At 41.9% G+C, this 17,613-nt stretch overlaps 1 protein-coding gene across 9 annotated transcripts in view; it reads right to left on the bottom strand.

The window, feature by feature from the left end:
• Positions 1 to 1,323: 1,323 nt before the first annotated feature.
• Tle4 (TLE family member 4, transcriptional corepressor) overlaps positions 1,324 to 17,613 on the bottom strand; it is a 136,577-nt gene continuing 120,287 nt past the window's right edge. For 7 of the 9 annotated variants that reach the window (XM_008760286.4, XM_006231128.5, XM_039101907.2 and 4 more), the window contains 6 exons: positions 8,243 to 8,492; positions 7,108 to 7,355; positions 5,694 to 5,841; positions 5,345 to 5,495; positions 4,932 to 5,008; positions 1,324 to 3,013 (listed from right to left, as the gene is read on the bottom strand). In XM_008760286.4, coding sequence (XP_008758508.1) covers positions 2,906 to 3,013; positions 4,932 to 5,008; positions 5,345 to 5,495; positions 5,694 to 5,841; positions 7,108 to 7,355; positions 8,243 to 8,492 — 982 coding nt within the window. In that variant the 3' untranslated portion in view covers positions 1,324 to 2,905. The remainder of the gene's footprint in view (positions 3,014 to 4,931; positions 5,009 to 5,344; positions 5,496 to 5,693; positions 5,842 to 7,107; positions 7,356 to 8,242; positions 8,493 to 17,613) is intronic. The other 2 variants (NM_019141.3, NM_001414041.1) reach the window with 1 other exon arrangement.

Raw genomic sequence — 17,613 nt, forward strand, 5'->3', positions numbered from 1 at the left:
CATCTCTGCAACAGTGAAAACAGCAACTGAACAAGCGACTTCCCCCCACCCCCCAAAAAGAACCCTACTCCCTTAAACTGATTCCACCAGATACTTTGTCACCGAGATAAGCATGCTCCTATAAGCCCCATACTGGGGAAGGGATAAGCTCTCAACATTATTTAGAGATATTAATTGCCACAGTCTGCTTGTAAAGCCAGTTCTCTGTGCCTTTCTGGCTAACCCCACCAGACTTGGACGTTGTTTTCTCATGTGCAGACTTGTTTTTCCTTCTGACTTTCTACGTTGTCTGAACCATACCAACGAGTAAATAACTCGTTAGTATTACTAATGAGTAATAGAAGAGAAGCTCGAGGCCCTCTATATATCCGTCATTCTTCCTTCCTTCCTCACCCAACAAAAACAGCATCACCCCGCCTAGCGTTGTCCTCTGTGGATGGCCACTTATTATCTAAGAAATATCTTAGTTCTCAGCAGCTTCAATGGATTTGCATAGCATCCTGCAATGCAGCCAGCTTATGGCATCTCACTGGACTTGCTGCTTTGGTCTACATGGGTGAACAGCGCTGAAATCCACTCACTTAGTACTGGGTCTCCTGTGGCTGATCACTGCAGATTACCTTGGTGCAGGTATCACTGCAGGTTCCCAAATCCTGTCCCACAAATTGGGATTCCTTTAAGTTCTTCCTTGCCTGAGTCTTTTTAAAACAAAAACAAAACAAAAACAAACAAACAAACAAAAACAAAACAAAACAAAACAAAAAAACGAAAAACACTAGCACAAGATGCTTCCAGAAACTTGTGAGTCTTGGAAAGGCCAAACCCCAACACTTGGCAATGGTCCAATCTGCCAAATTCTGAATGCTGTGTCAGCTCGAGAGCATTCACGACAGTGAGAAACATTACAGAAACCTGTGAGGTCCAGTACAATAGCTGTTAGCTCCTGTGGGGCTATGGAGCACTTGAAATTTAGTCCGTGTTACTGGCAAAGACTTCTGATATTAATTACTTCCAAAAGTTAAGTTTAAATAGCTGTAGGTGGCTAGGGCTCCAGAATGACAGTATACATCTAAATGGTTCAAATTTGAGTTTTCAACAGCTTCTAGATGGAAGACTTTCAACAAAATGAGGGGCTCAGGAAACATCAACTACTTGCCTTCTATAACTTTGATCATGCTTACTGGGTTATCTCAAAAAGAAAAAAAAAAGTAACAATTCAAAGCCCATAGTACTTAAAAATCTGACGAATATAACTAATGATTTTAATATAGAGAATGGCATAGACAAAGAAATTAGTAAAAATAATTAGAAAATAAATAAACATTCTAGAAGTTATTTATGTTTAATGCTTAAAAGTCTGAATGCACAAACAATCTACCATCATAGAAGTACTGGTGGCCAATACAATGCGTTAGAACTATGTACAATGCACAGTTTAGTATCAAAATCTTTCTACACTGTAGAGTTTTATGAAACTGTTAATGACATCAAACACTAAGCACTTAAGACACCATTTTTTTTTGCTACCACACAAAGAACGTCAATGACAGTCCATTTCAACTTGCAGCATCCACCCAATTCTAGTATGAAATTAAGTGATTTTTCTACTTATACAATAAAGTTTATCTACACAGTTCTTGATTTTGATCCATAGCAGCAAAGGCACTGTACATCAGCAGATCCACAGACTTAAAAGATCTTTTTAAAGCATTCAAACAAAAAAATAATAATAAAAAAGGAGTCACATGTTATAGTTTAACAGCAACAACAACAACATAAAAGATAACACAATGTTTCTGGCACAATGGCACAGCCTGTGTCCATTTCAGGGACATCCAACTAAGACATGGAAAGAACCAGAGGTAAATAAAGCAAGTCATCATCCCAGGAGAGTCTCTTCTTTGTGACTTTCAGAGGATGGGCTCTGCAAACCCTCCTCTGCTGGCCTTTGTGTATGTGTGTGTGAAAGACTTGCTTTGCACAGCGGTAGGCAAGCAGTGCTCCTGTACCTGCAGCTCCTACAGAGCATGCCACAAAACAGCCTGCCATGTCTCACAGCATCACAACTGCCCAGAGACACACAGCTCCCTCTGCCAGTAAATTTGGCAAAAATATTAGAAGAAATTAAGTTCTCTCTTTGAGGCCCAATTTTTTTTAATCTGTCTATAATACAATAAAAAAGGAATTAAAAACATATTACAAAGATACTTGTCAACAAGTAAAAAAGAAAAACATCAATTATTTTTGTTGAATGTAATCTAAAGTTATAGACATATTGGTTAAAGTTGCCCAAATAGACTCAAAGGAATAGTACTTGGCCTGTTATATTCTACTTGTTCAAACAGCCAAATTTCCAAATGTTTTTAATATAAGTAGAAAACAAAACAAAACAACCTCATAACAACACAGCAACATATTGCTTCCATGTGTAATTATACATTTCACATCTCTATACAGTCAATAGTCTACATTTAGTGACATTTAAATCAGTTATTTTAAACCTTCCTTTCCCCTCCCTTACCAAAAGGGAGGGTGGAGCATCAAATACAATGCACCTTCATTATCAATGCAGGAGCGGACAGCTTTATTTAGTCAGTCATTGTTAGAAAGCCTTCTTTAAACAAAATAAATATATTACAGATATAATACATAATTAAAGATTCCATTCACTGTTAGGTATTCCATGTTCTTCCAAGTCAATAGCTGAAGATTTGGTATCACAGGTTCTTAATGAGTATTCACAATTCAATAGCAAGGAGGACGTGGGGCTATGGAAGGGGATTAAACTCCACAACTGCAATGAGTATTGGAAATCCTTGGTTTTAGAATGGGAGAGGGGTGAACAGAAAAGTACAACAGCGCAAAGTGCTATGAGGAGGAGTCCAGTTTGCACGAAGATTTGTCCTTAATAAATAACTTCATAAACCGTAGCTTTCTTGTCCCCAGAGCCAGTGACAATGTACTTGTCATCCACAGAGATGTCACAGCTAAGCACCGATGAGGATTCTTTGGACTAGGGAAGAAGCATATCAAGAGTGTTACATACAGGAAGTAAGAAGCAGGACTGCTGGGTGCAGAGCAGGTACACAGTCCAAGTGCTCCACAGAGCATCCAGAAGAGACCATGCAGATACAGGGCAGTGCCACATTCCTAGACATGGCAGTACTACATCATCCCTAGCATAGGCTAATGATTCTTGTCCTAAGGCATCAAAGAGAAAAGTAACTTAATGGTCAGAGTACCCTGCTAATGAGGCAAGACCCTGTTCTTTACATTTTACTCCTGGGGCTGGAAAGAGCTCACTGGATAAGAGTACTGAATTCTCTTCTAGAGAACATGGGTTCAATCCCCAGATCCCACATGGCAGTTTACGACTATTTATAATGCCAGTTCTAGGGGTACCTTGAGTACCAGGTATGAAACATCTTGGAGACATACAGACAATAAAGTAAAAGGAAAACAAAACAAATAAATAAAACCCCTCTATTCTCTAGAAAGTAGAGTAGGACATTCAAGAAATGAGAAGACTTCAACTGCCACTGATAGGTGGCCTGGATCTCTGTGGTGCCACAGAGCTGCAAGTACAGCACAGGTCTAACAGTGGCAGACAATAGTAAACAGAGCCTCCACTACTAGCATAAAACATACATGTAAGAGGAGTTCAATATTTGGAAAAAGAAACACATTCCACTAAAGAGGGGTATGGGGTGACACAAGGATGAGGGAAGATTGCACACACAAGGTTTAAACCAGTACCGGAAGAATACTTGGAACATCTGAAACTATAAATGTAAGACGAGTACCTAATACACTGCATATCTAACTTTTTTATTGTAACTGTTAATAAAATACCCATGCCAGCATATACCTAAGATACAATACTTGTATTTAATAAAAAAATACCCAGTCTCATGGTTTTTTTTCTTTCAGTTTATATACCTACAAGGTTACAAAATCCCCAGTATTAAAATATAAGCTTCAGCCAGGCATGGTGGTGCATGCCCTTAATCCCAGCACTTGGAGGCAGTGGCAGGCAGATCTCTGTGAGTTCCAGTCCAGCCAGAGCTACAAAGGGAAACCTTGGGTTATATAAAGAAAGAAAGGGGAGAAGGGAGGTAGAAGTGTCATGACAATGACATCAGCTACTTTGACATGCCAAAAACCTTATATGGTGGTCTATTTTGGATCCACACAATTAATCGGCTCTATGATGACTTGTCATTTTGTTAAGGGTCCTGACAGTTTGTTATATTAGTCTGAAACATGAAACAAAAGATAAGAACATTCTAACTACAAATTAAAATCAAAAGTCATTAACTCAACTTTAAAATTCACACAAATCTGTTTTTAAAAAAAGAACTGGAGAGATTGTGTGTGCATGTCTGTTTGTGTCATGTCTAAATCTGGTGGTTTTTTTTCAGATAATTTCCAAAACTATACAAAATTCTATTGTGCCACTAAGAAGTTTATAAAATTAATCCAGTTTGACTAGATTTTTCTAGCAAATTTTTGGGAAAAAGAACTGATAAAAAGAAAGCGAATAAAAGAATTGGAAAAGAAAAGAACTGATACTACTCATGAAGTTATTTACACAAAATGCTCAAAATTTAAAACAGAAAATGTAAGCATAAACACAAAAATGCCACAGAAGACCTAAAACCCCTAGTTGAAATATAAGAGGATTGAGTCATGGGTAATTCAGGATCAGCTGTGACAGTAAGATCAGAAATCTCAGCAAATGACCCTTGGGCAACTAATCCTCCTCCCTGCTTCAGGCAGGGTCTTGCTCTGCCTGACAGAAATGGTGTCAGGTGCCCCAACATAATTTCAAAGCACTTAAACAAGTTCACCACTCATAGGATTCTCGGAAATGACACGGCTAAAGCCGGCAGGCAGGACACACCGCTGACCATCAGCAAGCAAAGCGTTACCTGGAAGATGCTGGCCCCATAAGGTGTCCTCCAAGCATTCAGAAGGTTGTCCTTTCCAGTGCTTACAAACCATTTGCCTACAGGAAGAGGGTACTGTGTTACTTTGTCATTTGCTTCATAGAGTGTTGAATTAATTCGTTCCACTGATAACTAATAAGACTATCTTTTCACTTCAGAAGTAAAGCCCACCCACCTTCTGGATTTCATGAGTCATTGATTGTTGTGATAAGAAATAAAGTGGATTAAAACCAAGAATTTACAAAGCTTGCTAGGAAAGCATGCTTGGTTAAGTAAATTACATAGTTGTGAAGAGAGACACATTAACAAAATAAAAGACTCAGTTTGGAATGAGTCAACAGAAGAACCAAACAATCATTCTAGATGACAGAAACTAGAATGGGGGGCTTGCTTACCACAGTGGGCAAACTTGAGTGACAGAACACAGCTCTCATGAAGATGCAACTGGTATTTGTCTGGCTTGGTGACATGCAACACTTCCACATTGCTATTCTCCATCCCCACTGCAAGCCACTCTCCAGTTGGGCAATAGCCCAAAGAAAAGATCTGGAATTAAAACAAATGATGGTCACTGAAGAGGACAAGGTCCTATTAACCAGGAGGTTTGCTCTTAGATATAGAGGAAACCAACAAAATTCAAAAACTACAGAAAGAACCAAGTCTAGGCGATGATCTCCAAGAGACCCACATTCAAGTCCAGCATGTTTTTTTTACAGCAGGTCACATTACCCACACAGTGCACACCTGAGAGGTGAAGTCGTGTTGCTGCAGTTGCCGCCCTTCACGCAGGTCCCAGGACCTCACAGTGTTGTCCAAACCACCTGTCCAGAGCTTGGTGCCATCGTTAGAAATGTCAATACAACTGGCTCCATCTGTGTGCCCCTGGAATTGCCTGAAAAATGAAAAATGGAGGGGAAACCCTTGAAAAGTTAAATTATTATTTGAATTAAATTAAGAACTTTTTGCTGCCAGTGGAAGGGGAAGCCCTGGGTCCTGCTAAGACTGAACCCCCAGTGAACTAGACTATGGGGGGAGGGCGGCAATGGGGGGAGGGTTGGGAGGGGAACACCCATAAGGAAGGGGAGGGAGGAGGGGGATGTTTGTCCGGAAACCGGGAAAGGGAATAACACTTGAAATGTATATAAGAAATACTCAAGTTAATATAAAAAAAAAAAAAAAAAAAACTTTTTGCTGATCAACTTCGGTGACGAGTTATCTACAGCTCTCATTTGGTTTATGCTAATTACTCAAAATAATAACAAAGCATATCACGTATCAGTACCAGCTGTGCAGTGGGGAAAGGCCACTGTTACAAGCAACGTCTAATGGAAATACACTCTCTGTGTGATCTACTGCTAGGGACACTTCTGGTAAAATGTATATGAGACATGAAGCAAAGAGTTCAAAGTGGGTCCTCATTTCATAGTTGAAAATGATCTTGAGTATCTTAAGTTTACTCTAAAGCCACAAGAACAAATATTTTGCTTTTGGAATTGCAGCCCTTCAAAATAAGAGTGCAAATGGCTCTTCTCTTCCCATACACCCCCCTGCCTCACAGCTCAAGTTCCCACTCTTCTCACACCCTTTTCCAAATCATACTGTTTGTTATTTCTATAACCCTGCTGTCCACTTGTCCTTCACTATGAGAACAGAAAGTTTAGGCCATGTGAACAGAAGCAGCAAACCACCAGGACTGGGCCCTTGGCAAGAGGCATAGAACCACTGCTGTAGTTGTGACCCATGCATCGCCTAAACTGTAACCATACACTGTGGCTTTTCACCAGGGAGTAGAGGTGATGATGGGGGTTAGCAGGCAGAGTTAACAAATTACAGACATCTAATGAGCCCCTGAGCTCCTGACAACATTCATTATGTAAAAATGACCTTCACTTCATAGTGTGTGTGTGTGTATAATGAAATAAGATATAGTGCAGAAGCGAGATATAAAATTGGTTATTATATCTAAAATGCATCTAGTTCATAACATTTTTTAGAAAGTAGCTGCATTCTACCCAGACAGTCAGAGACAAACCCACAAACCCACAACCCCCCCCCCCCACACACACACACACACTAAGGCAGATCCACACAGAGCCATGAGCACCATGTGGTAAATTAGCTCTCTCTTTCAACACAAAAGTAGATTCAGCTGACCTACCTCACCAGAGTCTGGTTGTGCAGATCCCACACTGCGATGTTGCCATCACTGCAGCATGAGAAGCAGACCTTGGAGTCGGGGCTGATGGCCAGAGCATAGCAGGCAGGGGCTGAGGACGTCAGCTCTGCCTTGATGCGTGGGGTTGGAGCTGCCAGGTCCCAGATGGACAGTGTACTGGCTTCCCCTCCAACAATTAAGGTGCGGCCATCAGGGAGCAATCTGCAGGAGCGGATGTAGTTATCCCTGTTCTATGGAGACAAGAGTCATTGTGAAATTACTCTGAGGAAAAGAGAACAGCACTGACATGAAAGCAGAATCCATAAAGTACTGTGTTCCCTTCTGGTTTAATGAGCCATGCACACTTATGACAATGATAAAGTAGATTAGTGCTACAAAATTACATGAAATTAAGGAAATATTTAAAATTGATCTACAAAATTTAGTATCAAGATATTCAATCTTAATTAGCACCCAAATGCAAAGATCTAGCTCCACTCCCACCACCAAATTACACAACTGTGGCTGTAATCTGAGCATGCAGATCCATATGGTCTATGCACACACCACTGCAGTTCTCCATACTCTGAAGCCCTGGCATACTCTGTGCTGAGGACAGAGGGTATTGGTATTAAAGCCACATCAGTTAGTCACTTGGCAGTTAGCTCTTTCGGCCCAGCCTTGCTATGTGTGACTAACAGGCATTATGAGTTCAATGAAGTGCCAACAACAGATAGCAAGACAGGAAAAGAAACTGTCTCCCCTGTTCATGAGTTTGTGGAAATTTTAGGTATACTTAATTAAGTTAGATTAAGTGATGCAGTAAAAGATGCTTCTGATATAAGGGAAGAAAAGTAGGCTTCAATTTCCTGTGTGACCAAAGACAAATGGTAACACACCAGTTAAGAGCTTGGTAGCCACATGAATAGTTGGACTTCAGAAAGTTCTCAGGTATGCGTGTAGAAACAATGGATGGAACTCTTATAATTTCTGAACCAAGTGACAGGGTGAATGCAGATTGTACAGGTAGATATAACACACATAAAGAACTGATCACTCTGAGAGAAAAACCCCACTTATTCCCTTAGCACTGCTATGATTTTCTCACAATCAGGGTCTTTGTCACTTGCTCACTTACCAGACAGTCCAGCTGAGAGACTGGGCTTTTGTTGCCAGGATGGCTGATGTCCCAGACCTTTACACAGCCCTTGCCACCTGTGTACACGTGTCTTGTGGGGTTGCTGATGGTCACTGCACACACTACTTCCCCATGGTTAAGGGTGTTGATCTGTCGGGCATGTCGGGGGATTCCCGGTCCAATGAGCGCATCAGGGGGAAAGGGGACCGGCTGCATCTGACCATCGGCACTAACGTGAAAGGAGTATGCTCTAGAGTATAGGAAGAAGGAGAAATAGCAGAACAACAGAGAGCATTAGCTTTTGCTTGTTTCCTTTTAGATCAGGGTCTTATGTGTGCATGGCTGTTCTCAAATTCACTATATAGTGGAGGGTGGCCCCGGATACCTGACCTGCCTAACTCTACTTATCATGTCTGGTTTAAGCAGTGATGATTAACAAACCCAGGTTTCATGCATACTAGAAACACACTCTATCTACTAAACTACCTTACTTGAAAATATATTAAATTGTCCAATATAACAAGACAGAGAAAACCCTTTCAGTGCCACTTGAGATGTGCATAAACAAACAAACAAAAAGTAAAAAACATCAAATACTCTGGTACAACACAGTAACATTAACTTTCAAGACATGGTGCTAGGTTTATTAACCTATTGGTTGTTTAATAGCTATGTGACATCAGTAGTTACCGAGCCTCTTTGAATGCAATTCTATTCTAACCTCAAAAAGAAAGGACGAGTCTATAGTTTCCAGACAACTAAGTAGGATAGCTAATGTCATATGTATGGCTGTATGTATGTATGTATGTATGTATGTATGTATGCATGCATATGAGACCTATTTTCTTCACCTAAATCTTCATTGCTTTGTATTTTCTGCAGTTCCATGGCCTATAGGTAACAGATTTTACCTATAGATGGATTCAGTCCAATCAAATTGAGTTACTAATAGAGATCAGTAAGCTAAAATTATAAAGCCCTGAAGAATTCAGATTCTGTGGTAAACAACACTGAAAGGGTAGATGTAAGAAAATGGTTTTAAAACATTGATCAGACTCAAAAATCACAAATTCTAAAAGATATAAAAGTAATGGGACTTGAAAAGTGTCCTGTCCTGTCTGACAGCCCAAGGCCCACCTTACTGTATATAGCACTTCCATTTCCAGTTCACAGCCTTAAAAACCTATAGTTGTGAAAATATTAAATTGGACCTGAAGTCATCATTAAAGATTCTACTTTTAATAGACAACTGTTTACATTAGCAAGGGCATACATAGTGAGGCTTCTGGGATGCAGATCAACTTTAGGAGGAAACAGATCCCAATAGCAAGTGGGAAGGAGCTAAGATTTTCTTGGTAGCTCTTAGGGACTGAACCACAGCCCTTTTTGAGAAATATGTACCATACCAAAAAAAAAAAAAAAAAAAAAAAAAACCACATTTGTGGGTGTATGAAAAATAGGAGCTTGGACTAACTCAGGCACAGGATCAGAATCAAATAGAATCAGATAGTGTGGTGGTTTGAATGAGAAACACCACCCCAGGTTGTCAAGTACTTGACTATTTTTGTTATCCAGCCAGCCAGTGGTGCTACTTAGGGAGTTTTAGGTAGTGCATCCTTGCTGGAAGAAGTATGAAGGGCTTCGAAATTAAACTCCTCCAGCCACTACAGCTTTCTCTCTGCTTCTTACATGCATTTGAAGACTATGCTGTTAGTTACCTGCTGCAGCCACTACACCAGCCTCTTGCTGCTTCCCCACTGTGATAGACTCTTAGCCCTTTAGAGTCATAAGCCAAAATAAACCCTTCTTCCACAAGTTACTGTTAGTCTCAGTGTTTAATCAAAGCAACAGAAAAGTAACTGGAACTGATAGTTTATAGTTTCTTACTGCAAAAGTCTAAGCTTACAAAAAGTAAGTCCAGCATTGTGGGCATACCACAGCTGTTGAGGGAAGGTTGGGAGGCTGAGAAGTGAAGAGACAGATGGTATTTTCTCAGTCAAATAAAGTGGACTTGGAGACACACCAATGTGTGACCTCAACAGCGTGAACTATGAGGACTGGTGGGAATGCTGGGAGCAGGAGTTGTAATCACAGGACCTGGCTTGTAAAGTCAGCTAAGACTATACTGGATAGGACGTTTGATTGTGGACACAACATCTGGGGTGATGAGAGCTTTGAATGTAAGTGACTGAAATTGAGCAAGGCAGATTTTCACTAGAGATGATCCTGGAAACAGAAAAACCACCAGGGGCTGCACTTAGAGTAGACACTAGTCACACTCTAAGTCTCGTGTCTGATCTTTAAGGGAAATACCATCAAGGTAGAAGATAGGGTGGATTCAAGTAGCAGAGGTCTGAAAGAAGCATGGTTTTCACAGAAGCCAGAAATCTAACTCATCAAGAAACTGCAAAGGAAAGCACTTGAAACACCATTGGACTGGTGGTGGCCTGCAGGTTTTGAGTAGTCCACTTTTCCGGGGGAAAAAGGGGTGTGCAGAGGAAATGTTGACTGCAGGGAAGCCAGGTTCTAGTTCAGGCTTGTAAAGAAAGCTGGCACTCTGAGGATGGCCGAGAAGGCTAACTGATGTAGCAATCAAGGGGTCACAAAGACTAGGTCTTATAGAAAGGAAAGGAAGGTTAGTCTAAGCTCAGATACTGTTATACTTTTTTCTTCCTTTTTGGTTTTTCAAGACTGGATTTTGCTGTGTAGCACTGGATGTCCTGGCTGTTTGTGAATTCAGTGATTTATCTGCCTCTGCCTCCTAAATCCTGAGATTTAAAGGTGTGCACAACTAATACCCTGCTATTATACATTTTCACCCCTCAAACTATTTATTAATAAAGGGTAATGATCCACACAGATTTTATCAATATCCCATATCGATAAAAACTCAAGGCAAAGGCAGCCTGGGGCCCAAGCCCTCACTTACTGCCCAAAGTCTTCTTTCTTTGCACTCCTCCACTCCCTGTTTTCCAGCTGTGGCCAGCATGTCAGCAAGTGTACAACCTCTTCCACTATGCAGACCCTCCAGCCTCCCACCTAGAACTGATGCTGAAACAGCACTTTCACACCTTGTCACCCGCCAACACTGGGGGAACACCCTCTCACTGGGGGAAGGGTGCTCCACACTGCTGGGTGAGGCTCCCCAGGAAGGTGGAAAGTTGACTTTTCTAGTTGGGGATAGCTGCTAAACCACAGCCTCTGATCCCAATGTGGCAAGACTGACTTCTATCTGCCAGAGCCTCCTGAGGGGTTCCCAGCAACGATCAGGGTCATACTCCTTACTTCCTTACTGCCTGGGGGCTCCAACTCAACAAGGAAGGAGTTAAAGGCCTTCTCCAAGTTGGGACATTGTAGACTGGGCCCATTGTGGTAGGCAGCTACACAGAGATGTCTGGGAGTATGGGAGGAAACACCCTCAGAATGGCCCATCTCCTTGCTGTATCCTTGCATCTTGTCATATCCTGGTCCTCAAACAGTGTAATTTGTGTCAGCACATGTAGAGAAGACCCACTTGAATGTCTGCTCTTGTTCTCTCTGCCTCCAGTCAAGTCAGTGCAGAGCAATCCAGAGCTGGAGAGTAGACCTGAACCCTCTCCCTGACACAGACAGCATCCTGGTGACCAGTATCCCTATTTCTGTGCACACCTGGTAGGATGGGTCCCAGCAGAGCCCAGGCTGTGCTGAGTGTGTGTATCCTACATCTCCTGGTGACTGATGTCTGCTTGGCTACTTACTGTCCATTTGTCCTGTACCCACCTCATGTCCTCTCTGGCCAAAGAGTCTGTGTGATTTTGGTAGCAAGGACATGACCATGGGAAGTTAAGACTTGGTGCCTCCTTTCTGTATACAATGATTCAGAAGCTGAGGTGACCCTAACTCAAAGTGGTCACAGCGCCCCAGACAGACAGAGGCTGTCCCAGCATCAGACAGCATGTAACTTTCCAAGGCTATTTTACCTTCCTGAGGCTGGAGGTTCCAGAATTGTCAAACCAAGTTCTCTCTGTTCTTTCTTTTGTTTCTCTGAGCCTGCTTGCCTGTCATCAGCCTTGGAAAACCTGCTTTGAATGTACCTTGCCCTCCCTTTCCCCAGAACATGACAGCTAACCACCAGATCAATGAGACAGCTGCCAATGAGGACAGCCCACAGGCTATGACAGGCTGGTTCACTCACAGGCCCTGGGACATAGTCACCCTAACTGGGTTTCAGATGGATATACATATCATAATGCAGCCACCCTCCAGTGAATGCCTGTACCTAGACACTCCAGTGACCAACAGCAATGGGTATATCTCCTACACCATTACAGAGACATACTGCCTAGAAGGCACACTTCTACCTCATCAAGATGGTGGTCTGGCATGTGTCTTTGGTGGGTCAAGCAGAGCAGGGCCAGCCTCCTGGGTATAGGAGGAGGTGAATGGGGAAGGGGTGGGTGGGTGGGTACTCTGGCTGGTTCTGACGAACTATACCTGACAACCAGGGAGACCATACTCATGCTCACAGCTACATCTGTGCTTCCCCAAGGGCACAGTTTGTGGTCTTTAGTATTAATGGAATTTTTGCTGTCAGTGTGTCTATCATGGGTTGTATTCCCAAGGTGCACACAAGGACTATGGACATGGTTTGCTGAGTGGCCCAAAGGGGCCTGATGTGAGCTGAAGGCCAAGTAGAAGAAGAAACATATTACACAGTACAGCCTTGAGGACCTGGTGCCATACTGACTGGTGTGCCCTTGAGCAAGCTGTTGTCATGCCTTATGCCAGTCCAGTTCCAAGGATGTTTCTTTGAGGGCACCTAGGATACCTGGCACAAGCTCAGTTATCAGTGAGGTTTTAACACTATCATTCACTGTTGTCCAACCCCTGGCCAAGATATACTTTGTATGCAGTGTTAGGCATCGGACCCTGGGCCTCACTCATACAAGGCAGTGTAAGCCCTCTACTGTGTGTTACATTCTACTTTTCCCTCTAAATTGCCCAGACTGCCATGAAGTTGCCATCCTCCTACCTCATGATTATCTAGGATGAGGGCAGCTGGCTCCACAAGACTCATCTGAAGACATACTTTTCAGAGGCTCAAATGAGCTCTAGCTGGGCAACAGAGAGGAAGGCTTTAGAAGAACATGAACAACCATGGAATACCATGCTTGCCCCTTGCCTACACAAACACTGTCAAGACCTAGGGTACCTCATCGTCTATGAAACCGGCCAGCCCCACATGGCCAGCCCCACATGCAGAAGTAGTGGCTGGCTTAGCACAGCTTCTCACACAACATGGTGTCCTTCTGTGATGGCCCGTTGTACAACCTGCTGTGGTGCAGGGCTAACTTCCTGAAGCTTCTCATCTCTATGATATATTCTTACTGACAGTTTCTTTTAAAAAGAATCCCCCAAAGCTTCATTAAATGGGCTTTAAAGAACTTGAAGAATTTAAATAGTTAAAAAAAAAAAAGATTTATTTTTCTTCAGGGTTTTTAGTAAAATTTTCATCAATACAATACATTGAGTACCTACAATGTAACCATCTAGAGCCCAACTATAATGAATGACTAGGAAAAACAAAACAACAACCTCTTGTATATTTATTACCAGAAAAGCTAAGTTTGAGTTCAGGTTTCTGGGGAAAACATGGCAGCTGTCCATTTGCAGTGGTAGTGGAAACCTGTGGTGCTTAGTGTGAAGGAAGAAAATCAAGCACAAGGCTCATAAATATGGTGAGCCAAACAGACTGTAATTCTACAGTGGTCTAACAGGTACGACCCTTAGACCAAGGGGGACACTGCTTGTTTAAATATTCCAAACACTCCTGGGGCTTCAAGGTTGATCTGTACCAAGAACTCTCAACTTATCCACTCTAGTACCTCTAATGGTTACTTACTTGGTGCCCATCAACAGTGCCTGAAGAAAGGACTGTACCTCTTCCCTACAAGAGCCCTTCCACCTCCTCTCAGTTCATATGGAACTCAGAGGCATTTGAGCTGTTATTTGATTAATCCCATGACCTTGTTATTTAGTCACTGCCTGCAATAGACTAATCTTTCACCTTCACGGTTCTTGGTCAACAAAACTTGTTAGTCAGTCAATCACTATTTGCAGAGCATACACAGGTACATAAAATTTTATGGTAATTGATATTTATATCTTCAACTCTCAAGGAACTCAAAGTCTAATTTGCCTTGTTTCCCTTATTAATAAGCCAAATATTTACTGAACAACTTGGCTTATGGAGCCAGCACTGTTTGATGCAACTGGGACATTTGGGGTAGTCTGTAGTAAAGTTAGGTACAGAAGGAAGAACCTTGAGTTTTATTCAGCAGGTAGAAAACAAAAAACAGAGTCAAGGTCAGTCAGGTATGCTTACCACTAAAGGGCAGGTGAAATGGGGAGAAAAAGAGCACAAGGAGACACTAAGGTGACAAGCAAGTACCTATGTAACACTGAATTCACAAGCAAAGGAAACTAGAGAAGACATTAGCGTATTACATCTATTTACTCTTCCAATAAATAAACTTGCATTGTGAGCATCAACTGTGAACTATGCATTATTTAAGGCACTGAAAGTTACATCTTTGTTTGCTTCTTTGTTTTTGAGACAGGGTTTCTCTGTGTAGTCCTAGCTATCCTAGAACTAGCTCTGTAGACTAGGTTGACCTTGAACTAAAAGATCTGCCAGTCTCTGCCTCCTAAGTGCTGGGATTAAAGATGGATGCCACCACTGCCCCGCTTTGGAAGTTACTTCTATTAATGAATATTCATAGTTGGTGGGGAGTACTAACTGGTTCAGCCACTGGAAATTATTGTGAAGGTTCCTGAAAAAGCTGATCTATACCACCACTTTTGGGCTTATACCAAAGGGACTCTACATCTTACTACAGAGATACTATTCATCCATGTCCATTTCTGCTCTATTCCTAACAACCAGGAAATGGAAACACCCTAGGTGTCAATCAGTGAATGATGGATAATCAAAATGTGGTACGGTACACAACGGACTATTTACTCAGCTGTTGAAAAATATTATGAAAATTGAAGGTAAATACATGGAACTAGAAACAATCATCCTGAGTAAGGTAACTCAGACACCAAAAGATACAAGTACTGCAGGTTTTCTCTTATATATGAATATCAGTGTTAACATTTTAAATGTGTATGTGTGTTCTATTCAGAATAGCTAGAGTTAGGTAACTAGTAAGTGACTAAGGGTCTTCCAAGGAAGGGGAAATAGAAGGGAAAGGAATAATGGGGAAACTAGGAGGGTTAAATGGGGAAGGTGGTGGGAGGGCACAGTAGAAAAGGGAATATTGGAAGGGATAATTAACTTTGAAGGTCTTTTTATGTGCACCATATAAAAATACCATATAGAAGATTCCTAAATATATAAAATATAGAAAAGGAATTTAAATGGAGTCAACCATACGATAGCGGAGACAATGTTGCAACTAGACATTACATGCTTCCAAACAAAACCTGAAGTACCAAGAGTGGGTGTGCAACTTCTTGACTAAAGGTACCATAGTCAACTCCGCCCCCTGCTCAACATTAGAGGTTACTGTCCATGCTATTCGCTAGGCTTCTACAACCTGATGGGTAGACCCTATTGCTGAAGTACTTGTTATCACAACCTTAAAAATATGGAAAAACTGAGCTGCTATGCAACTAGAAGCTTCACCTCCTATTGATTATTGTTCATAATGCCGGAAGGCACTGTACATGCCGCTGAAGGAGAAAAGTAATCATAGACCTCATCCAGCTACAATCCCTTTGCACTGGAATGGCAACTTGCCTGAAAAATATACCCACTGATATGACAGAGGCACAAATCTGGTGGGAGTAACCAACTACTGTCTGATTAAAGTTAAGGTTCACACCAGAAAATGATCTCAGACCTGAAATTGTTGACATGGCCAAAAATCTAAAATGAGAATGGTCATGAGTCTTAGGGGAAGCCTACTAGTTATTTTGCTAAATGAACATAGCAGTAAAACGTCTCCTAAGGACATATTGTTATATACCCACAGATCAGTACATTGCTCAGCCCTCATCAGAGATGCTGTCTTGTACCAAGTGGTAACTAACATAGAGACACACAGCTGAACAATGTGCAGAGTGTGAAAGACTTTGGCGTGCTCAGGTGTCTGTATCACACCCCTTCCCTCAAGGCTCAAAATCTATGTGCAAGAGGCAGGAAGATTCTAAGAGCCAGAGGTAGTGGATGATTCCAAGGGAGCAGCACTTTGAGACCCAATAAAGCTGATAAGCATATGAACTCAGTGACTATGATGGATATGACCTGCAAAGTTCAACCCAGATAAAATTCCACCATGGAAAAGGTGAAGTGGGCACAGGCCCACAACTAAGTAAGATGCTATTTATAAACAACAACTTACAAAAGAGGAAAAATCGTCAGTGGAGCAGTACTAAGTGTAACAGCCATTTCTGCAGGGTGGGCTTTGTGCTCAGAAGCAGTTTGGCCAATGTAATATGGAATCTACATGCATTTGTATATATGTGTGCTTTCTTTTGTTTGCTTTGTTGAGAAAGACCATGAAGTTGGGTGGGTAAGAAGGTTCTAGGAAGAGTGAGGGAGGGCAAGATTATGATCAAAATGTCCTTTGTTTAAGGGGGCGAGGCAGCATCAGATATGGTATCTTATACCAACTAGACTTTTCAACCCCACAACTATAATCATTATTTCTGAACATTATACCAAAAAAAAAAAAGGAAGATATGTTCTGCTTCTATTCTTACAGGACTCATATTCAAATAGAAGAGGCAGACAATGGCTATAAGTAAGCTTTCAAAAGCTGGGCATGATGGTGCCCCTCTCCAACACCAGTCTCTTTCTTAGGAGGCAGAGGTGGGACGATCAACAACTTCAAGACCACTTGGGGTACACGGTGAAACTCTATCTCAAAAAAAATTAGAGGAAAATGACAACAGGGAGGGAGGCAAAAAGGGATGTGACTTAATGACAAGAGTTATCAGGGCAGAATGCTCTGTTATAAGGGCATCTAACGAATATGTAAAGTGAGACAGTGAGTCACAGAAAGTGATAGAGGAGGATCAGTGTGAATAAATGTCTAACAGCCAAGCAGCCAGGGCAGCCTCTGGGAAAGGGATACTTCTGTGGCTACTCAGTGAAGTCTGGATAGTGCAGGAGACTGGGGATGCAGCTTATGTGTGGTATGTTTAATTTAAGGAAAGATGCCAATCAAAGGTTTTGTGTGTGTGTGTGTGTGTGTGTGTGTGTGTGTGTGTGTGTGTACGCCCGCGCATGCGCCCCTGCCCCCGCATGCGCATCCTGCCCCCGCATGCGCATCCCGCCCCCGCATATATCAAGGCAAGAATGTTTTCTAAGGGGGAAAAAA

The sequence above is a fragment of the Rattus norvegicus genome, chromosome 1 (assembly GCF_036323735.1).
Source record: "Rattus norvegicus strain BN/NHsdMcwi chromosome 1, GRCr8, whole genome shotgun sequence".
NCBI classification, from domain to species: Eukaryota; Metazoa; Chordata; class Mammalia; order Rodentia; family Muridae; genus Rattus; species Rattus norvegicus.